Below are 24,587 nucleotides of genomic sequence, written 5' to 3'. Positions count from 1 at the left end.
TCTTCTGGAATACTGTCCACAGATGTTCTAGTTCTTGGATGATACCTTCATTGTCAAAGGGGGTGTGTGCCCCAACTACCAATATTTTGAGCATACCGTTCCTCCAGGTTGGTGGTGGCAGGTGGAGGAATGGCTGAAAGACCTCCAGCATCATTTGTACCTGCCCACAAAACTAGGACAGAGCAGTGTGTGAGGAGGTATCGCTCCAGCGTCCAAGCACCTGGTGATGACACTGTGACCACTTGCCGATATGTTGTGCCCAATGGACACTGACATTCAGTCATTCCCCTGTGAACTATTCCATCGTGAGGTATTCTGGGAGCAACTGATGAACTACATCACATTCCTTTATGGGGAGGAGATTCATCACAGCATGAAAAGACTTGACAAGCTGGGCCACTGGAGGAGCTGTTTGTTAAGCGCATTTTCATTGTTTATGAGATGCTGTGAAGAATATGTGGTGTCAGAATTAGTCAAGGCAACATATCATATCGACTCAGCACTAGCCAAAAGAATCAGGAAACATACCACGCCAGCCTAACCATTTGTAGGGGAAAGCACGCTCTTTACCTGTTGGTGTCTGGACTTGACTTACAAAGGCTTATTTCCATTACATCTGCAGCTGGCTATAAAGTTCTCGTTCTGGGCATAGGAATGGATTGATGTTATCACTTGGGCTGCAGCCATCTCTGCAAAGAGGTAGGCCAAAAAATTCGAGAGCATGTCAGAGAGATAGACTTCTGATGCAACCTGCAAGGCTACCATCAATCTCACAGCCAAGCAGCTGGATGAGGACACTATTTCTGTTCTTATGAAAGGACTCAAGTTTGCACCCCCTCTTCAGTGTGCACCTACCATGAACATTAGCAGCGCAGTGGAATAGGCAGCTGCACGACTTCCACCTGAAGCAGCTGAAGATGTAGGAGGGAATGCTGAAAAGTAATGCCCTCGAATTTTTTATTCTGCTTTCAATATTTGTTGAGGCATTAAAAGTCACGCAAATTAGTTGGTCGATTTTCCCACTTCGCTGATGCAAGTTGCAATCCTCTGCTGCTAGATGTCTATGAACTGCAGCATGTAACATGACAGTGTGTAACGTAGTATGTCAGTGTCTGGGAAAGAGCATGTTGTAATCAAGTTTATAACTGCACGAAATGTGCCTCCAATTGAAATCTATAGAATAATGAAAACTGTAGAGTTATGATCGCATCGACATCAGTAATGTACAATGTTGGGTTGTTCATGCTCATAATGAAGGAAACGATGGTGCTAACCTCAATGTGTGTGATAGGACTTGGAGTTTTCCAAAACTTAAAGAACATTTTAGAGGACTTCACTTTGATAGTTATAAAGTGGTGCAAGTAGAGGTGAGGTTGCAGCTCTGTCAACAAAGTCAAACATTCTGCAGTGACAGTCTCACCAAACATGTCCCTCATTGGGAGAAATATGTTCGTCGTGAGGGTGACTATGCACAGAAATAAATATGCAGATATGAAGAAGAAAGATGTAGAATATTATAAAGTCTGTTTTATCTTAAAACCTTCAAGAGTTCTCACACAAAAATTCAGAGGTATTACTTTTCAAAACACTCTTGTACATCACTAAACCTGTCATGCTCTCACGTGAGAAAGACCTTTGAAACCAAATATCTCTAGCAGATAAAGGGCAGTCGTACCGGAACTAAGAGAAGATCCAGATGACAGAGGCATCAAAACTGTGGTCCTATCTCACCATAATTACATTAAGAAAATGCAGGGCCGGCTAGAAGACAGTGCATACTAGAAGATCGACAGTAATCCTACCAAGAGGCTGGAGAGGAAGGCCATGTTGAGAGGCTACGAGAAACAGCATCAGCTCCTGGGATGCCCTTACATCCCTTTGTTAGCAACATCGGTGTACTCGCTCGTTAAGTACCTAAAGGATTTGCTTAGCCTTTGCATCAGGAGGTGTTCACATCACATTCACAACGCCAAGGATTTTGTAGGATGCCTTAACAGTTTTAAGCTTAAGGATATGGAGATTCTTGTGAGCTTCAAAGTTGTCTGCCTTTTTAGCAGAATGCCTTTACATGAATATTTAGAACTTATTGGCCAGAAATTTAACATAGAAACGACAAAACCTTTTTAGGCATGTTTTGATGTTGGCATACTTTCTGTTTGATGGTAGCTACTCTGAGCAGACGGAAGGAGTAGTGGTGAGGAGTCCACATTCATCAATTGTCGGCAGTAATTATATGGAATATTTCGAGGAGGAAGCCATGGAATCAGTCCAGTGGAAATCTACCTGCTTCTTCTGCTATGCAGATAATTTCGTCATATGGCCAACTGGAAGAGAAGAACTGAATCACCTCCTCATACTCACCTCGGTCAAATACACCAGACCATTAGTTTTACCACGAAAGTCAAAATGGATGGAGTGCTTCCCTTTCTGGATGTCCTGATAAAAAGAAGAGCAGACAGAACATTGGGTCAAGGCTTGTACTGAAAGAAGACGCACGCCAATATATACTGTAAAACTGGCGGAAACAGAAAAGGAACCTCAGGAGGATGCAGTTTTTGCATTTATTCCCTTTTGTGCCGCACTATCTGGAAAGATAGGACGAATTCTCTGGAAATACCAACTGAAGATGGTCTTCTGCCCAGAGCTAAGACAAGGTCACTCTTTGGTAGTGTCAAAGACGACCTTGCACTACAGAAATCCGACGTCTATTAGATTTCCTGCCAATTTGTTTAGATATACAGGGTGTTAAAAAAAGGTACGGCTAAACTTTCCGGAAACATTCCTCACACACAAAGAAAGAAAATGTGTTGTGTGGACGTGTTCGGAAACGCTTGCTTTCCATGTTAGAGCTCATTTTACTACTTCTCTTCAAATCACATTAATCATGGAATGGAAACACACAGCAACAGAACGTACCAGCGTGACTTCAAACACTTTGTTACAGGAAATGTTCAAAATGTTCTCCGTTAACGAGGATACGTGCATCCACCCTCCGTCGCATGGAATCTCTGATGCGCTGATGCAGCCCTGGACAATGGCGTATTGTATCACAGCCGTCCACGATACGAGCACGAAGATTCTCTACATTTGGTACCGGGGTTGCGTAGACAAGAGCTTTCAAATGCCCCAATAAATGAAAGTCAAGAGGGTTGAGGTCAGGAGAGCGTAGACGCCATCGAATTGGTCCGCCTTTACCAATCCATCGGTCACCGAATCTGTTGTTGAGAAGCGTACGAACACTTCGACTGAAATGTGCAGGAGCTCCATCGTGCATGAACCACACGTTGTGTCGTACTTGTAAAGGCACATGTTCTAGCAGCACAGGTAGAGTATCCCGTATGAAATCATGATAAGGTGCTCCATTGAGCGTAGGTGGACGAAACTAAAATGAGATCTAACATGGAAATTAAGCATTTCCGGACACATGTCCAAATGACATCTTTTCTTTATTTCTGTATGAGGAATGTTTCCTGAAAGTTTGGCCGTACTTTTTTGTAACACCCTGTATATAGGCCAGACAGTGTGTAATGTCGAAAATCGATGCCGAGAACACCAAAGGCACACCAGACTGCAGCAGCCTAATAAATCGTTAGTCTCGAAACACTGCCTGTCGGGATTACACAGAATAGATTATGACCATACAAACGTTCTGACTCGGACGCAAACCTTCAGACTATGCCCGTCATAGATTTGAGTAAGGGAACCGCTGATCAGTCGTGATAGCGGCTGCGTCCGCAGTAAGGCATTGGAACCCGCAGTTAGTCTGATTAAGAAGAGGAAAGTGGAATCCCACAAAGAACTGATTTTGGCGGAAGGCATGGGAACAGCAGAGGTGCTGCCAGCATATGTACCTGGGTGCGAACATGGGATGTAACAGTGTGTCGGCGGGAGGAGCGAAGTAGGAGATGCTGGATGCGGACATCGAATAAAATGGCGGATTGGAGGGTGAGGGAGGAAGAGATAAAAGTGTCTTGCTGGCCACCAAGTGGTCTGTTCGTCTGAGGAACTGATGATGGCAATGTGGTCGCTTCCCGAAATATTGTGCCTATTAGACAATGACATCCGGCCGTTCACTCATTAACTATTTCGTCGAATTTTAATTTTTGTGGATATATGTTTTTGTGTTTATTTGTGGTAGATTCGGATGTTAAAGTATTCAGTCTTGCCACAACAACCATGTGGTCACTAATCCCCGTATCCATCATGAAGCCCCATATTTGCTCATGGTTATTTGTTCTATGTTATCGCAAACAGTTACCCTTTGGATTGGGCTCCTCAAGTAACCGCTGAAAATGATTTTCGGAAAACGCATTTACTACAATTTTGGACGATGTTTTATGCCTACCACCGGCTTTAAACAAGCATTTTCGCCAATGTATTGAGTGTAGATTGAAGTCACCACCAACTATAATTGTATTCCAGATGAGACTCAAATTTTCCTTGAACCCTTCAGCAACTATATTATCTGAGCTAAGGGTCAGTAACCTGGACATTAACCTCTACCCATACTAACTCTCAGCAACCATTATGGTACTTCAAGATAAAATACTTCTAAGAGCAACAAACATGACAACACCAACTGAATTTAAACTATCCTTTCTGAACACCATAAATATTTGTTTTGGAAATAATCATTTATTCGTCAATATCAAGATTATTTCCTTCCAAACTGTCCCTATTAGATACTATATACACATACCAGCGTTTTTTCCAAGCCCCAAAACACTTCTGGAACTCGATTTGTGGGATAGCTTTTTGTCCTCTCAGCAATCCGTTTTTGACCGCTTTGAAGTTTATTTTTGGCAACAGAAGAAAATCACAAGGAACCGTGTATGTTAATATGGAGGCTGAAGCGTCGTTAAAGTGTTGGTTTGCGCCAAAAATTCACAATGAGAGCTACGAAGTATGAGCAGGTGCATTATTCGGGTGCAAAAGGCCTGAATTGTTTCGCCACAGACCCGGCCGATTGTAATTTTTGGATTTCTTAACGTAAACGACGTTGGACTTGCAAGATGTACTGTACACCTTTCCGAACGTTCTACTTTGTGGCATGAACTCAACGTGCACTACACCGTTAAAATCGAAGAACACTGTGTGTGTAATCTCCGTATTCGAGCTCACTCGTGGAGCTCTCTTTCGTCTTTGGGATCCAGAATGTTTCCAGTAGAGCAATTAAGCCTTACGTACGATTTCATGTATTAAATCCATGTTTTATCCCTTTCATGGCAAATTTCATCTTTATTGACTTCATCTAGCGACTACTGACTAACTTGCATTCGTCAGTGTTTTTGTACGCAGTACAATAATTATGAAACTAATTTTGCTGTTACATGTTCATAGTCAATACTGTACATCCAAAAAAGAGGTCATGGCATCAGTCAAAAATGGCTCTGAGCACTATGCGACTTAACATCTGTGTTCATCAGTCGACTAGAACTTAGAACTAATTAAACCTAACTAACCTAAGGACATCACACACATCCATGCCCGAGGCAGGATTCGAACCTGCGACCGTAGCAGTTGCGTGAGTCAATTGATATTCCAACATCAACAGCGACTTCTCTGATTCTGATTCAGCGTTCGTCCGAGAACGGCACTTTAAGCCGCTCTTATAGCAAAATTTAATACAAATTCTGTGATGAATTTTTTATACAAAATAAATACCGTAATCGGCGATACTACCAAAACACATGTTATCTTTCTGACAGCTGACAACAGACTAAATATCCGATATGGCTAACACTGTAGATCTGTAGATATACTTTTTAGACATGTTTACCAACACCACGATGAAATAATCCAGCGAAATGGACTAACACAACACATGAAATTACAAAATGCCCATTACTTTTTAAATTCACGTCGTACCAACTTCTCTCGGGATTGAAGTATACGGAAATCACTCAAGAATAATATTCATTCGTTTGAGCGCTTACAGCACCCCAAAGACGACCTGTACCTTCGTCAAGACTGTCCATCGTTCACTGGATCTTGAACTGTGTCAGAAATGTTGAGGAACTAGAGGGCCTTCGTTCCCAGAATACCAGTGGAGCGTACTCGTACAGAGCAAGTTTGGGATGGCGGTAGCTAGCTCTGACCGTTTCTGTGAGCTTGGATGGCTGACGGATCAGGATAGCACACTACTTTCGGTGGCTCGAAGTTGGTGTCACCACGCCTCACCACCGTGCAACTGAAGAGCATGATTTCACTTCACTTCATCGCTGTCTACTCCTCATGTAGCAAAAGCATAGAAGGAAGATCAGACTCAAAATTAAACACAGCATATGTGAGTATTGTAAATGGTTCAAATGGCTCTGAGCACTATGCGACTTAACTTCTGAGGTTATCAGTCGCCTATAACTTAGAACTAATTAAACCTAACTAACCTAAGGACATCACTCACATCCATGCCCGAGGCAGGATTCGAACCTGCGACTGTAGCAGTCACTCGGTTCCAGACTGTAGCGCCTAAAACCGCACGGCCACTCTGGCTGGCAGTATTGTAAATGTTAGATACAAATTTCGTTTCGGTTTTTATATAACATCGCGATCTTTGGCGGATATCTATGGCCACCAAGTCATTTCTAAAACAAGTTTGCAATTAAAAAAACTTTTATTTATTTTTGTTTTACGCTATGTAGTATACAATAATGAACAGGGTCATTCTAACCACAGCCCATGGTGAGACCCAATGCCTCCTGGAGGTGTGGTCACGTGATGTAGTAAGAAAAGTAAATAAGCACACCAGAGACGAATGAGGAGTCATTCTAGCGACGATTTGGACAGTAGCTGAGAAAATCAACTGACATAAGTGTCTTTGACAATGGACACATTGTTAAGTCCTGGTGCTTCAGAATGAGCCTCTTGGAGACAGAGAAACAGGTCTCCTGTCCATGTGTTAACATCATGATCATCTGCAGAAAGAGGATGAAAGATGGTGGAACGACTAGTAGAATACATTGTTTGGATATCCACATCTCATCACAGAATGTGAAGGTCAGGAATTTGCCAAATCTGTAAAATCGGTTAGGCCACAATTGGACGACAGAGTGCAATGCTGCTTTGGGCACAAGTGTTGCAGAACACACCATTTTGTGCACATTGTTGATAATTGGGATCCACTACGTATAGCCCCTATATGTTCCCATGTTGACATAACAACTCTGTCAATTACGATTGCAGTAAGCATAGTATCATCGAGATTAGACTGTGCACCAATTTATAAGTGTCACCTAGGCAGATGAATCACGTTTGTTGTTCATATCAGGTTAGGTCAATGGTCATGTCCAGATCCACTGTCATCTAGCTGAATGGATATTCGAAAAACACACTGTGCTCTTGACACAGGTCAGAGGAGCTGTATTATGCTGTGGGGGACATGGGAAATGTGGTAGTAATCCAAGGCATAATGAATGCTGTCGATTATGTGAACGCTATTTGTCTTTCCCGCGACAACAGTGGCATCTTCCATCTGGATAAATGTCCATTTCACAAGACCAGAAATGTGCTAAAATGGTTTGAGGATCATGACAGTAAACTCAACGTTGCTCTCTTGGTGACCAAAGTCCCTTGAAATGAACTTGATGGAACACTTTTGGAATTCTATCAGGAGCTACTCGCATACCCACAAACAACAGGGAATTGCCGAGTTGTGCATGCACATCTCATACCTCTGGAAACCTAACAAGGATTTGACGAATTCATTCCAAGCAGAATCACTTTTACATAGAGTTCGAAAACGTGGATAAACACGTTGTTAAGCAGGTGGCCATACTGTTTTTGAACATCAGTGTATCGTACACCTGTGCGAAAATGAAAAATATGAAAGAGTGCAGAAGGTTGTTGTGTTGGTCTTACCTTCTAGATCTCCAGCTTAGATTCAGCTGGAACTTTTTTTCAGAAAAATATGAAAATATGGTCACTGTGTGGAACACATTGAAACATTTATATTCATTTGTTACAGCTATGCAATTGCTGCAGGGACAGGTCACGTAGATCCAGGATTTCCATACATCTCTTACAGCGGTAATGTGCCGCCTGAAAGCTGCATCTTTGGCCAGCTCCTAAATATCTCTGCTTGCTTAGGTAAGTGAAGCTACATGCTATGCTGTACATATTACTCATTTGTTCTTTCTCTCTTTCCCCACGCATAGAACATCCTGAACGGGGATGGTTTAAGGTTATTTTGGGCTCATAACTGTCATGAAGTGCTGGGGCCATATTAATACATATTCGTTTTGTTAAATGTATTATTTTTCTTCCACATTATGTATGAAGATAACATCTACTAAAATTTTATGCTAGACTAGCCTAGGCTCCCTGATTTTTGAACCATTACATGACTAACAAAACCAACATTATTCAAGAACTTTAACTATGGTACCCATGAGAGTGAACTCTTAAAATGGTAGCACTACCTGCTTAGAACACATGCTTGAAATCCATTTGTGGCAGAATATTAGAACATATTCTGAGCTCAAATGTAATGAGGTGCCCTAAACAGTATGACCTCCTTCATACCAACCAGCAAAGATTTTGAAAACACCAGTCATGTTGTGTGCTGAGTCCATTGATGTTCATGTTGTATATTAATGAACTTGTGGACCAGGCTAATCGTAATGGCATACTTTTTCTGATGCTGACATTATCTGCAATGAAGTACAGCCTGAAAAAGTTGCACAATTATGGTATTCAGTCAGATCTGGATAAGATTTCAGAATGGTGCAAAGATTGGCAAATTACTTTAAATATTCAGAATGAAAAAGAGAGTATCCTATGACTATAAAATCAGTGAGTCACAGTTGGAATTGATAAACTCATACAAATACCAGATTGTAACACTTTTTTTAGGGACATGAGATGGAATGATCACATAGCTCAGTCATTGGTAAAGCAGAGAGCAAACTTTGGTTTATTGCAGTCAGTCCACAAAGGAGATTGCTTACAAGTCACTCATGTGACCCATTCTAGATTATTTTTCAAGTGTGTGGGACCCACACCAAACAGGACTAAAAGGGGATATTGAATATACACAGAGAAGGGCTGCATAAATGGTCACAGGTTACTTTTATCAGCATAATCAGCAGAAGTGTGTCACAGAGACATCAAAAGAAACGAACTGTCAGACTCTTGAAGATAGGTGTAAACAATTCTGAGAAAGCCTACTTGCAATTTTCGAGAAGCATCTTTAAATGATGACTGTAGAAATATACTATGGTCCCTACATACAACTCCCATAGAGATCTTGGAACAAGATTAGATTAATTACAGTTTTCACAGAGGCATTTAAATGATCATTCCTCTCACGCTTCATACATGAATGGAATGGGAAAAAAACCTAAAAACTGGTACAATGGTATGTACTCTCTGCCATGAACTTCACAGTGGTTTGCAGAATATGGATGTAGATGTAAATATGAAGCTGGAACTGATAAAATGACCAGTGTTCTCTTACTCCTGATTTCATAACATAGAAAGAGGTTGTTCAGGTACATTCACTTTCGGATTCGTTTTGCATAATAAAAAAATCAAATTAATTCTGTCAAGTAGCATGTTTCAAGTTTTTATGAAACTGTAGCACAACAGTCTGATAGTGAATGAAGCCAAATTGTCAACAGTGTTCAGTCTTCTAGTAAGTACTTACATAAAGTTTGGTGCAACATTTCATTTTATTGGATATAACACTTCATTTTTCATGCACATATTTTCTGAAAATTTCACGGTAAAGATAAATTCTGAAGGATGTAGAAAGACTCAATCAACTCAGTAAAATCAGCAACCAAGCAAGGTGCACAGTAGTTAATATACAGGACTCATATTCATGATGAATGGTGTCTAAGTACCTATCTATCTATCCATATTTAAATATCTTGTGCATTTTCTAGATATCCTTATCCACATGACTGGTGATTCCTTTCCAACCCTCTCCAATCTTCAGTGACATCGATGTTGACAGGATATTAAAGTAGTTTGATTTGACTGTGTTATTGGCATATGCACTAGCAAATGCTCTTTGGTAACCTAAAATAAATACATTTGTTTATTCTGCCTGAGGATTTCTATATCTGTTTAACTTCCGCATATGTATAAATAATGTGTTGCAGTTTTGTATCATCTATGGTATTTACCAGACCAAGTGAAAGCCTGCAATAAAAGAGAGGCTTTGTTTTTTTGGCTTTGTCAAAGCTTAAGTTTGTAACTATTCTTTTGGGAGATTTACGCTTTTCCTGTGAGTCTGTCTTCTTATTTTCCTGGGCTTGAACTCTGTTTCCCTCTACATGCTGGGTGCTCTTTAGCTCACAGCCAGATGCAGATCTGCTTTCAGCTTTTGAATGAGCTTAAATATGATTTACCATTTACATATTCCTCTAACTCAAATAAGTGATGTAACACCTACATACGTGCAAATGGCTATGGGTTAGATTCAAGAGGAGCAAATAATGACAGAGTAAGCCTAATGATATGTAAGAAATAACTTTCCTGTGAAATAAAAACAAAATAATAACCCAAATAAAGGCAATATGGTAACTTACTATGATACTGGTTGTTTATGAACATTGTGAGTGTCAAAGTACAGTGAGGTGCCATGTTTAACTTTTTTCAATGTTAAGATGATTTTATTCCTCTCAAGAGGACTAAATTGAACTAAATTCAGAGATATACTGTGATGAAACTTAAGAGCAGTCAAACAGATAATGAGCAGAACATGAGAATTGCTTTTCAATCTAAGAATTGAACTGCCATTGCATCTTAGATTCATCAGGCAGCCAATGTCACAATCCTTACAGCTCCTAAACAAAAACATTGATGATGGAATGAAACCTGTGAAAATGCTGTGCCTCAAAGAACAGACACCTGGAAAAAAATGGAATTCATCTAAGGACCAAGCCAATTTTAATGCCTTTTGTGATGCAAGGAATGTTGCAGTACAGTGGGTTTGATCATATGAGGAACAACAGGTGGAATTATCGATCAGAACTTTTGGAAAAACAATGTCGGGGAGTTACATCAAACCTTCAAGTCTATTCTTAAAGGGCATCAAGACCCTTAGCATGTGCTATAGAGATGAACCTGAAAAGCTACACCTGAAAAACATGGAAAATTACAACAGTTTTACTCAGTACTATTGTGGTGAGTCAAAAGAGAAACTAACTATCTACCCTTGTGTTCCATATATATCTCAAGGATATCATCAGATGCAAGACAATCAGGAGAAGTTACTACATGGTTGTGTTTCTTGACTTCAGAAAAGGAGATGACTCAGTTAACTGCGGGTCATTACTGAATGTTCTGAAGAAGCTTGGGTTGGATAATATGTTCAGAAACATGATAAATCAAACTCTGACCAACAAAATATCAAAATTTAAATTCAAAAACAATATTTTAGACTCCTCTGAGGTAAAACTATGGCTCTGACAAGGAGAGGAACTCTCTTCCTTTCTTTTTATTTCTGAACCATAAAGAATAAAATGAAGAAAAGTTTCAGTGATGCTGCAAATTCAAAGGAACTTATGAGTCACAGATGACTTGGCCATTTTTACTAGCAACAGCAGTTCCTCAGTCAGGAAAGTACACTCTCTTAAGGATGTAGCAGAGGGTAAGACTACAAATGTCCTTTGAGAGGATAAAACACACATGATGAACATTAGCGATGGGCAGGAATGGATTATAATTAACAATGGAAAGACTGAAAGAGTCAAGAAGTTTAAGTACCTAGGTGAAGTACTCCAACAGAAAGGGCTAGAAAAAGAACCAACTGGTATGATGATCTGGAAATCTCCTGAGGTTATCCAGAGTATGAAGAGGGTTTCCACACCAATACAATGCAGGTTGCAACTGGTCTCAGTTGTTATCACTCAGGTTCATGAAAGGAGATACTGCAGACCATTCACTTCTGTTGATTCCTGTCTCCTGAAGGAAGGAATTCATGAGATGGTCTTGGGGTGTTTCTGCATTATCACTGTGAAATATGAACCCATTGCCATAATGATGACTTTATGGGAGCACAACAGGCTGGGGGATCCTGACCAAATACTGCACAGTGTTGACTGATGCAATGGCCCCTGGCTACCTCCACAATTTTTGATAACAATCATTGGGCATCAGACAAACCCACCATTCATTGGTGAAGAGAATCTGATGTCATTATGCAGTTTCCATTTCAGGTATTCCTTTGCCAATTTTCTTCATGCACCACAGTGCTGGGAAGTTTGTGCATTTTTCATAATGGATACCTAGAGGTAAAATTGTTGATTTGCAGTTGGTTGTGCATGGTGTTAGTTCACACAGCCGTTTCCTTTTCCTTTCACTAAGACTCTTTTTCAACTGCAGGGGCCCTCTAGTGATAAAGTTCCTATAGCATGGAACCACAGTCAATGGACAGTGCTGTGAAGACATCTTGCAGAAACTGTGGTATGCCATAAACTCAAAATGCCCAGGAATGTTATCAGATGGTCTCATCATGTTGTACAACAATTTCTACCCCCACACTGCCAGTTGGGTGAAGACTATACTACAGCCATTTGGTTAGAAAACACATTATCATCCATACAGCCTGTATCCTTCACCATGTCTTCAACAACCTGAAGGAAGACATGCATGGATGTTGGTTTCATTCAGATGAGAAAGTGCAAAACTGGGTGTGGTTGTGGACCCACCAGCGGCTGAGTGTATTCTACAAAACAGGAACTGGTTATCTCATCTCCCAGTGGGATAAATGTCTTAATGCATGTAGAGAAATACAAATACAAATAGATTACTTTTGAATAGAAACATTCCATGGTCCAGTTGTGGTTGGTGTTCAGTTTTCATTTGTTTGCCCCTCATACATCTGCATACAATGCAAGCCACCATATGGTGCATGGCAAAGGGTACACTGTACCACTACTGGTCATTTGCTTTCCTGCTCTACTGACAAATAGAGTGAGGGAAAAACAATTGCCTACATGCTTTTGAACAAGCCCCAATTTCTCCTATCATACCTTCATGGTCCTTATGTGAAATGTACATTGGTGACAGCAGAATCATTCTATAGTCAGCTTCAAATGCTGGCTCTTTAACATCTATGATCAGTAGCTGATGAACAGGAAATCTTCACTTGTATTTGAAACTTACAGTTCAGTTTATCACTCTGGTTGCCCCTTTGCATGGTAGGTTCTAAGTCAACAAGTTAAAATCCACCCGTACTTATGCTATTGCAATACAAACTTGCTTCAGAAGCCAAAATGTAGCTCTTGCATACAAATCAATATTGTCATTTCCATAATGCCAGAACAAAATGTCAGCTGCAATTAGTAGCTCATAAAATGAATGTACATGCTGATAGTTTTAAGAATATGTGTGTAAGCTGTATAACCATCTACCTTAAGAAACAAAAGAAGCAAATCAAAAGTCAGGTTTTCTGTCAACTGAAAATTCTTGCTCCTGAAATACTGTTTTAGTTTTGGAAGTAATTTCTGGAAATTTAGCTGTTGTACTTTGACTGTCTGTAATACCTTATTGTTTCTGAAAATTCAGCTATAGTATCTTGACAGTTTGCAATACTTTTTTACAATATGTTTCAGTGTATTTACACTCATATTTAATCTTAGTGGAAATTAGTTGTCCCCTATAGTGTGTAACTATAAGTTACATGAAGATTGTTTAAATTATTGTAATATGAGCTCAGATTTCCTGTGTCAACATAAGTCTTCATTATTTAGTAATGTTCATAATGAATGCACAAGCATGAAAACTTCCATGGTCAGTGATCATCACCATAAATTAATACATTATTTATCATGTGCACAAGCATCATATCAACGTGGTTCTGAGGGACAACCAAAATGAAATTCAGAATAATTCTCAATTCCATATCAGCTAATGTAAACACATTGTTTGACTGTAACAATATTCATATCATTACCATTCTTTTGATTTAACCTTAAGCCTTGCTTGTTCTGCTGTATAGTCGCTCTCAAAACTTCCCAGATTGCTAATACAAGTCATTTTCCATTTACATTAGCAAAATTTCTAGTTGTGTAGCTGCATACTCTAGACTCTTTGAACTACTGCCTGATGAGACAAAACTCATCCCAGATGCAAGGAACTGATAATCAGGGCACACCTCTTAATAAGCACATAGTCTTTTTTGTCACCTCATGGGTGTACATTCAAAGCCAAGATAAAACTACAGTCTAACTTTGTCCATTATGCCCTCAGAGTCTTAATGATCAAAGTCTTGTAGAACAGCTGTAAACTGATTTCTAGGAATTGTGCAAATGATTAAAGTACACAGATTTCCATGTAATGTAAGTTATTTATACATTTATTAACTCTAAAAACACTGTAATGACCAGATTTGGTTCTACATAAAACTTTTTTATGCAAGTGGATAACCACACTCTCATGATGATGCAGAGGCAAACACCATGAATGTCTGAAGCTACAGTCCTTTTTAGACACAATATTTTCAGAAAACAGGCCTGTAAATTATATAAACAGTTCACACACTTGATGTTTGAGACAGTCACAAAGATTATTTAACATGAAGTACATAAAGTAAAACACATTAATCAGTTCAAAAGAGTTAACACAGCACTGCTTGATAATAGTACCTCAAATAATCCATGTATGAATGTTGGTCATATACACACAGTCCAATGTTTTTCATTGAAATGCTCAATGTGAACTTTGTGAATAGTGAATAGCTGTGCAAGTGTCAACACAGTAAATCATTGACACTATATAGATAGAACACAAATGCCAGAATAACCTTTAAACTCTACTTAGCCTAATCACAGTTTCTCAAAAACTCACACAGGCATTACGTGAGTACTACCAGGTTACAGACACTTTGACCAAAGACATTGCTCCTTTATTCACTTTGCCACGACTTCCATGATAAAGCTATGCACAAATGTTAAGCATTTCTTTCTGGACTACATACTCTTTATGGGCTACATGAAATGTATTTTCAGTTGCAATTACAAAAAACTGTCAGCTGGATGAGGGAATGATGACACTGGAAATTTGTGCCGGATGGGGACTCAAACCCAGATTTCCATCTAACTGCTTTGGCTATCCATCCACAACTCACAGCCAGACCCAAACTTCCACATGTCCTCATTTCTGCATCACTACCTGAACTCATACACACATTATGGAACTACTGTGCAGGATAGAACATTTTAATTGAATGTTGTGCCTGGTATTGGGGGATAAGAAGAAAGGTAAGATGTCATTTCGAATGTGCATGCATGTTCAAAGAAATATTAAATCACTCTTCTTAAAAATGCAGGCTCTGCAATAATGTATTTGTGGGCTAGTAGTATGCAGGTGTTACTGTTGCTGTTTCTGAGCCCAAATTGAAAATTTTGGGTGGCTTCCGACAATAACTGGCATATGAACATATTGTGATCTTGGAAACTATGTAATCACTTTGCCACTCGGAATGAACTGTGAGAATTAACGGTAATTTTGTTTACAAAATATGTGGTGGTCTAGGAAATTAGAAAAGTTTATGAAAACATTTTAACACATTCGTGTTGAGAATAGTCTATTTATGATTACAAGCATTACAAGCAAAACATTGAAAATTACAGCAAATTATGCAAAAATCATAATTAATAGCTTAATCAGTGAGTGAAGCACATCATTTTGAAAAAATGTAGCTACTCCCAAATTTTAATGTTTATTATCTCATGAGTCCATTAATTTTAAAGAAATTTAAATATGTCACTGAAAAGTTGGAATGCCCATCTTTCTGAGTTGTTACTAAGTCCACAAATGCTTGCTATCTCACATGGAAACTGCAAGTGAAACTTGAGTAAAAAGTTTAATTAGTCACATATTGTGGTTATCAGATTTTCCAGTAAAACTAGATGCATCATGGGAATCAGTAAATTGAAATAATGCCTTGAGCAATGAATTTAAGTGGAGAAAAACTTAGTTAAGTTTCTTAAATATTTAAGCACCTATCACTTGTACACTATTTAGAAAAGTACAGAAATTGAAAAATAAGTACAAAAAACAGACAAACAAATAAATAGATCAATTATTAGTAGAGTTGCAGTAAGAACAGATGGGAGGTTCTAGCCAACTCTCTTTTAAACAAGGATGTGATGCATTATCCCATGACAAAAAATTGTTCACTGGCACCTTTACTCTCCTTAGGGGCCATATACTGATTGAAATTTATTCCACATCTACATGTTTCCTGTTGATTTTATAATGCTTCATGTTGCCTCTGTCACTTAAATCTGAGCTCAAGAGGATAATCAATAAGCCAAAAATTGATTATTTCAGGACACTCCTCAGAGACATTCACTAGGCTGTTGTTTACAGTGCTCATGGTATCAATGAAAAATATAACGCCTTTGCTAATAAAGTGCTTACCTTATTTGAACACTGTTTCCCCCAAAACTAACCAAGGTTAGAGGAAAGTCTACAAAGAAGCCTTCTCAAGGAATATGGGTATCTTGTAAAACAAAAAGAAAACTGTATCTGTCAATCCGAAACAGTTCTGATGTTTATGCTATAGCACATTACAAGAAATACTGCAAAATATTAAAGACTGTAATACAGACATCAAAGCAAATATATTACAAGGAAAAGATAGTCATATCAGATAACAAAATAAAGACAATATGGGATATAGTGAAGGAGGAGATCGGTAGAACCAGATATGAAGAGGGACAAATACCATTAAGAGTAAATGATACATTGGTGACAGATGTGTATAGTGTTGCAGAACTTTTTAACAAACATTTTATAAATGTTACTGAAAAGATGAGGTTGTCAGGTTCTGTAGATGCTGCTATGGAATACCTCAGACAAGACATTTCAAGTAACTTCCATAACATGAATTTGACCCTCACTACCCCAGCAGAAATAATGTCCATCATAAAATCTTTAAAATCAAAAACATCTAGTGGCTATGATGAAATATCAACAAAACTAATTAAAGAATGTGATTCTGAGTTAAGTAACATATTAAGCTATCTGTGTAACCAGTCTTTTGTCAGTGGAATATTTCCTGAATTGTTGAAATATGCTGAAGCTAAGCCACTGTTTAAGAAGGGAGATAAGGAAATAGAATCATATTTGTGCCCAATTTCACTTTTACCAGCATTCTCAAAAATTTTAGAAAAAGTAATGTACAATTGGCTTCATAACCATCTTATTTCAAATATACTGTCAAAGTCACAGTTCGGATTTCTAAAGGGTTGTGATATTGAGAAGGCTATCTGCACTTACAGTGAAAATGTGCTTAATTCATTAGACAAAAAAATGCAGGCAACTGGTACATTTTGTGATCTGTCAAAGGCATTTGACTGTGTAAATCACAATATCCTTTTAAGTAAATTAGAATATTATGGTGTAACAGGAAATGCTGCAAAATGGTTCAAATCTTATATCGCTGGCAGGAAACAAAGGGTGTTATTAGGAAAGATACATGTATTAAGCTATCAGGCATCACACAACTGGGAACAATTACATGTGGGGTCCCACAAGATTCCATTTTAGGGCCCTTACTTTTTCTTGTGTATATCAATAACCTTTTATCAATAACCTTTTATCAGTAACATTACCAGATGCCAAGTTCGCTTTGTTTGTCGATGATACAAACATTGCAATAAATAGCAAATCAAGTGCATTCTTAGAAAGATCAGCTAAGAAAATATTTGTGTACATTAATCACTGGTTCCTAGGCAATTCTTTGGCACTAAACTTTGAAAAAAAACACACTACATGCAGTTCAGAACTTGTAAGAGGTGTCCCACAAGTATATGCCTAACATATGATGACAAGCAGATAGAAGAAGTAGACAATGTTAAATTCTTGGAATTACAGCATGATAATAAATTCAACTGGGAGGAGCACACCACAGAACTGCTGTAGTGTCTTAATAAATCACTATTTGCAATGCGAATTGTGTCAGACATAGGGGATATAAAAATGAAAAAGCTGGCATACTCTGCTTACTTTCATTCCATAATGTCATATGGGATTATTTTTTGGGGTAATTCATTAAGCCAAACTAAAGTTTTCTGGGCACAAAAGCGTGCAGTAAGCGTTATATGTGGTGTGAACTCAGGAACATCCTGCAGAAGCCTGTTTAGGGAACTAGGGATACTAACTACTGCTTCCCAATATATTTATTCCTTAATGAAATTTGTCATTAAATATATATCACTTTTTCAAATCACCAGCTCAATTCATGGAATCAATACTAGAAATAAGAATAACTTTCACAAGGATTTAAAGCCACTTTCTCTTGTACAAAAAGGTGTGCGTTGTTCAGGAACACAAGTTTTCAATAACTTGCCAGCAGCCATAAAAAGCTTCACTGACAATGAAATTCAGTTTTAAGAGAATCTTAAAGGATTTATTGGTGGCCAACTCCTTCTACTCCATTGATTAACTTCTCAGTAGAACCAACAGCTTTTTTTTTCTTTTTTTCCGTGTGTGTGTGTGTGTGTGTGTGTGTGTGTGTGTGTGTGTGTGTGTGTGTGTGTGTAAGTACAATATAACTTCTGCACCACATCAGTACAGTAATGTGTTCATTGTAAATAAGTATTATAGCAGTTCTATTACATGTTTATTATCTTATAAAGAAAAAGAAAATTTTATTTTAAATTCAGTGCATTAGTGTTTGTAAAATGATTATTTCATATAGGGTTCTTTGGGATCTGTGGAAGCTTATTTGTTTGAGTTGTAAATATTTGTCATGTATTATTGTTTTTCTGACATGTTCTACATCCTGGAGGACTTCCTCACTACGGATCAATTGGAATGAAAGTAAATCTAATCTAATCTAATCACCCCATATATGGAAGAATCATTTTAGTTCCCAACTGGTGATGTAAACATACATGCAGTTACATGAGTACTGTATGTAGAAATTAAAAGGGCAGCTCTTTACAACCAGAAAACATATCTTTAAATTTTTCTCTGTGAACTGGGTGCAGAATCCACTCCACACTTCCCCCAAATAAGGTAGTTTACAGCAGTAGACATGTAAAGCTATGTAGTGACATGATGCTTACTTCATACCACATATCACAGTTTGTGACACATGCCCAAGAGAGAAAAATTACTTCAGACATTCAAAAGAGTTTAATACATTAAATGATAACATAATTACGTCAGGTTACCATCCATATGTGAGGGCTTGATAATTATAATACTCTACCAAACATGTCTATTCACCATTTATCCAATGAATGTTAAACAAATCTGACTTCCAAAATGATACCACACTACTGCAAACATGTACAAGTGTTACTTTGTTAGTTTTGCAGGAATCTCTTCAAATATGTGACCTATAGTTGACATTTAGATTCTTTCAGCTCTTGACTATTTCATACGCTATTATGGTACATACATGATATTTTGGGCCAGTAGAATACTTTCCTATGAGCTTAAAATACGTCTCCTTAATCACATTCATTTCACAGATGGACAAATATATTATATACAAGCCAATGACAAATATAGTACCAAAATGAAGACATAAGGCATAATTTGTGTAAATTTTACAGACCCAGTTATTGTTCATAAATTATATGAAAGTGAATATGTGCAAACAGTAAATGTCTAGTACTGTGAGCAATCCATCAAGATAAGCCAGTAACAAGAGTAATACCATAATATGGACTACAGGTGTATGTATTTAATGTGTGCAAATGGCACAGTGGACATATTATTCTAATAGAAATGTAATTGAGTGCTACATATTTCTATCACTGACAGTGCAAATACGTCTGCCTGTTATACAGCACTTTTTCATGTAAAAGTGGTACAAAAACTAGCATACTAATCAAGGTTACACAAACCCATCAAGAAATATTCCCTTGGCATACTATATGAATAAAGTACAAGGTATCAGAAAAAATATTTAAACTAGGGGTATTGTTATAAGCTGCTCATTATGGTGATAGACATTAACTGTAGTGTTTTATGAATTAATTTTATACATAGAGATGGAAGATAACAATTTCATTTCATGTTCAGTGTTCAGTGATGAGACTATATTCCATTTAAGTGGAAAAGTGAACCACCACACTATAAGAATCTGGTGAACACAACAACCAAGTACTGTTATATCTGTGAGTGATTGGATGTGAGTTCATCGTTATAACCCAGGACAGAAATGGATGAAGCTGCAAGGTGGAAAGGCAGTTGCAGAAGAGAACATGATACTGAGCAGTAGCTGAGCTCAGCATGGTTGATTGAGGGTGTACAAGACACAGACTAGGAGATGCCCAAAGGAACCTATGTAACAATGAGGTGCAAAGCAAAATCTTCCACCACAATTATGTCAACAGGCCAAGAACAAAGATTGAGACAATCCAGGACATAGCCAGAGATAAGAACAAGTGCCAAGCAAGGTTTTTATTGAACAGTCTATAGTACAGTGATGATAGTAACCAACAATATCAGATGCGAGTACAGAACTGACTGACTGTTTACTGGGCAGCCGCACTTATACTGGCCATGACGAGCACTATTGGCCAGCATATTCACATAGTGAGAAGAGTAACATGCTCCCTATGAGAGCACAGCACTTCAGTAAAATTATGCCCTATAATGACCATGTAGGTCCATTTCCCCTGACAGGTACTCAATTTCTGAGGAGCTTGACACAATTATACTGGACATACTATAGTCAAGTATGGGAGACACACTCTTAGACTTCAAGGTTTTGTGACATTTGCCAAGGCAACAGTTACTGCCCATTCTTTTTTTTTACCAAAAAGAAATCAAATATCTTAATATTTTGAAGATCTGGATGTTTCCACATTTTTGAGAACATACCAAAATGTTTATGTTTCAATAGGATGGGGAACTACCACACTGGCAATACTTAAAAGCATGTCACAACAATAAACTGTCTTAATAGAGGTTTGGCCATAAGGGTAATATCAATCTCGAATGTACCGTTGTCCTCCAAGGATGCCAGATTCCATGATATGTGATATTTTATTGTTGTGAGAGAACACGGAACATTTGCAAAAGATAAATGAAACCTAAATGTAATTGTGAAAAGTAGTCCAGGGCTGTGTTTGCATATTGCGAACAATATTCACTTGAAAAAACAGGTGGTTCTTATGAAAATAAACACATTGTCCTCCAATGCATAAGTTAAAATTCAACCCAAGATTCTATCTTCATTCATGTAGATGATATAGTCTTGTGAAATCAGATGAATCTTTTGAAACACCCATAACAAGATGGTATATTGAATTGCTGAAACTGGTATCCAGCACAAAATAAAATAACTTCTCAATTTTCATGGTTGTTTGGCGAATTTCTTTGTTAAATAAATAAGATACACCATAATAATGCATTTGCATTTGAAACAGAGAATCAATTTATTTTTCAGGCATTGTTCAAAAACCCCATCAATATTTTAATGGTTTTTTAATCATGATCTTTATTTTGAAGTGTTGGCTAATGATATTATTTACTAAAACACACATATTATCTGGTGTAGTGAAATCATGATACTGAAGGATTCAATTTGTCATTATTTTCATTTTTATAGGTATAAATAAACATTCTTTTCCTTTGGGTGGTCTTTCATACCTTCAGGTTCCTTTAAATTCCCCATCAAACATGTGAATTAAATTCTTACTTAGGATATGTTCCTTTTATGTCAGTTAAACTGTTAAACTTCTGAAACTTCCTGGCAGATTAAAACTGTGTGCCCGACTGAGACTCGAACTCGGGACCTTTGCCTTTCGCAGGCAAGTGCTCTACCAACTGAGCTACCGAAGCACGACTCACGTCCGGTACTCACAGCTTTACTTCTGCCAGTATCCGTCTCCTACCTTCCAAACTTTACAGAAGCTCTTCTGCGAAACTTGCAGAACTAGCACTCCTGAAAGAAAGGATACTGCGGAGACATGGCTTAGCCACAGCCTGGGGGATGTTTCCAGAATGAGATTTTCACTCTGCAGCGGAGTGTGCGCTGATATGAAACTTCCTGGCAGATTAAAACTGTGTGCCCGACCGAGACTCGAACTCGGGACCTTTCTCTTTCGCGGGCAAGTGCTCTACCAACTGAGCTACCGAACAACGACTCACATCTGGTACTCACAGCTTTACTTCTGCCAGTATCCGTCTCCTATCTTCCAAACTTTACAGAAGCTCTTCTGCGAAACTTGCAGAACTAGCACTCCTGAAAGAAAGGATACTGCGGAGACATGGCTTAGCCACAGCCTGGGGGATGTTTCCAGAATGAGATTTTCACTCTGCAGCGGAGTGTGCGCTGATATGAAACTTCCTGGCAGATTAAAACTGTGTGCCCGACCGAGACTCGAACTCAGGACCTTTGCCTTTCGCGGGCAAGTGCTCTAGCAACTGAGCTACCGAAGCACGACTCACGTCCAGTACTCACAGCTTTACTTCTGCCAGTATCCGTCTCCTACCTTCCAAACTTTACAGAAGCTCTTCTGCGAAACTTGCAGAACTAGCACTCCTGAAAGAAAGGCTGTGGCTAAGCCATGTCTCCGCAGTATCCTTTCTTTCAGGGGTGCTAGCTCTGCAAGTTTCGCAGAAGAGCTTCTGTAAAGTTTGGAAGGTAGGAGACGGATACTGGCAGAAGTGAAGCTGTGAGTACCGGACGTGAGTCGTGCTTCGGTAGCTCAGTTGGTAGAGCACTTGCCCGCGAAAGGCAAAGGTCCCGAGTTCGAGTCTCGGTCGGGCACACAGTTTTAATCTGCCAGGAAGTTTCATATCAGCGCACACTCCGCTGCAGAGTGAAAATCTCATTCTGTTAAACTTCTGTTGCTGTGTTAATGTAAGGGCTCATAACAAATGAATCCAGAATGTTTTAAACACAAAAATCACTGCAAAACATGCCAGACAGACACATGAGAAACATCTAACTCTTGACTGGTGTGACAAATAGGCTTTTGTAGATGGTTTCCAAATATCTGTTAAATGCGTCTACACCATGCATGAGCTCAAGGGAAAACTTGTGGATTTCCCATTACATAAAAGTCAGAGTACTGAAACTATAGGTGCTATTATCAAATGCTATAAGCTGTAGGATATGCAGTGTTGTACTCAATGAAAATCATGATGCACAGTTTTAATTCAATTACACCTGTTGAAACAGAGATCACAACATGAATTTTCTTGCTATGTTATCACCATTTCACGCACTGAGAAATGAATGAGCAACGAAACTAGCTGCACAGGCAGACCCCTACCAACAATCACATGAACCAGCAAATGATGCCAAGATAAATTTTTAATTTCAATGCATAAGTTAAAATTCATCTCAAGTTTCCATCTTCATTCATGTAGAAGGTATAGTCTTGTGAACGGGATGAATCTTTTTAAAACACCCTGTATTATAACAATTTCAATGGAAAAAAGTAATGTTTTTTCTGAAGAACAGGACCAAAATATAAGGGGTTGAGAGAAAAATGTATTATAAAACAAGTGGTTAAAAAATCAATGTCTTATAGGAAAATGGGCTGCACCTTTCTCATGATACAGCAATGACGATAGGACAGTAGGGAATTGATGATCAAGGTAATGACTGTTCGTAAATGCTCTGGCTAATGCAGGCAAGTATAAAAACAGCTAGTGTAAGAAATATGGCATAATTTATTTATTTATTTAGCCATCCATGGACATTTTAAAATTTGTGTGTGTTGTCAGTTTGTGTACATTCATATATTTATATTTATACAGTTTGTTGTTACCTGTAGTTAAACATTGTGACCTATAAGTTATTTACAATCATTTTTGCTCCTTATCAAAACGTTACATACAGTTAAGTATTGTGAAACAAAAGTTATTTTGTAGTTTTTGTAGTAGTGCAAAAAAACTGGATCAATATTGTCCTTTTTAATGGAGTTTAAGCACTTGCAAGTTTGAGCACATTTTCTAATTTCTTTAGTAATCCTTTTAATTGGTGGGTGTTCCAATAGGAATTAATGCTTTTGAAAATGTTTCTTCAAACTTTAATTTAAACTAATACATAAAATTGGAGACTTTTCTATTCACTTAATTTCTGTATATACTCCTTCCCAACTTTCATGTGTTAGCTTTAAGGAAAACTCCTGCAAAGCAGATGGAGAGTAGACTCTTTTATATACATGCAGTTTTGATTCTTTTTTTACACAAGCTTTTACTTTTATAATCTGACATAGATGGTCAGACAGTCCCAGGTTTTTAAGAAGTACATCACAGTTTTCTCTACCCACATCTGTAGCTACATGGTCAGTGGTAGATGATGAATGTGTGGTTATTCTTGTTGCACAGTTGACTAGTGATGACATGCCAAAACTATGTAGCATATTCATAAATGTGTTACTGGTGTCATCTGTTTTAGCTGTATTTATGTTAAAGTCCCCACACAAAAGGATATTATGTTAGAACGTCAACGCTAGTTCTAGGCTTTGTACACTACTGGCCATTAAAATTGCTACACCACGAAGATGATATGCTACAGACGTGAAATTTAACTGACAGGAAGAAGATGCTGAGATATGCAAATGATTAGCATTACAGAGCATTCACACAAGGTTGGTGCTGGTGGTGACATCTACATCGTGCTGACATGAGGAAAGTTTCCAACCGATTTC

General features: G+C 38.2%; 1 protein-coding gene across 1 annotated transcript in view; it reads left to right on the top strand.

Annotated features, from left to right (window-relative positions):
* The window catches only part of LOC126299476 (DNA damage-regulated autophagy modulator protein 2-like), a 141,652-nt gene that overhangs the window by 92,658 nt on the left and 24,407 nt on the right, over positions 1-24,587 (top strand). The window contains exon 3 of the mRNA XM_049991410.1: positions 7,964-8,085. Coding sequence (XP_049847367.1) covers positions 7,964-8,085 — 122 coding nt within the window. The remainder of the gene's footprint in view (positions 1-7,963; positions 8,086-24,587) is intronic.

This window comes from Schistocerca gregaria, chromosome X (assembly GCF_023897955.1).
Source record: "Schistocerca gregaria isolate iqSchGreg1 chromosome X, iqSchGreg1.2, whole genome shotgun sequence".
Classification (NCBI taxonomy): domain Eukaryota; kingdom Metazoa; phylum Arthropoda; class Insecta; order Orthoptera; family Acrididae; genus Schistocerca; species Schistocerca gregaria.
Note: the sequence above shows the minus strand (reverse complement) of the source record. Positions and strands in the feature narration are given on the sequence as shown.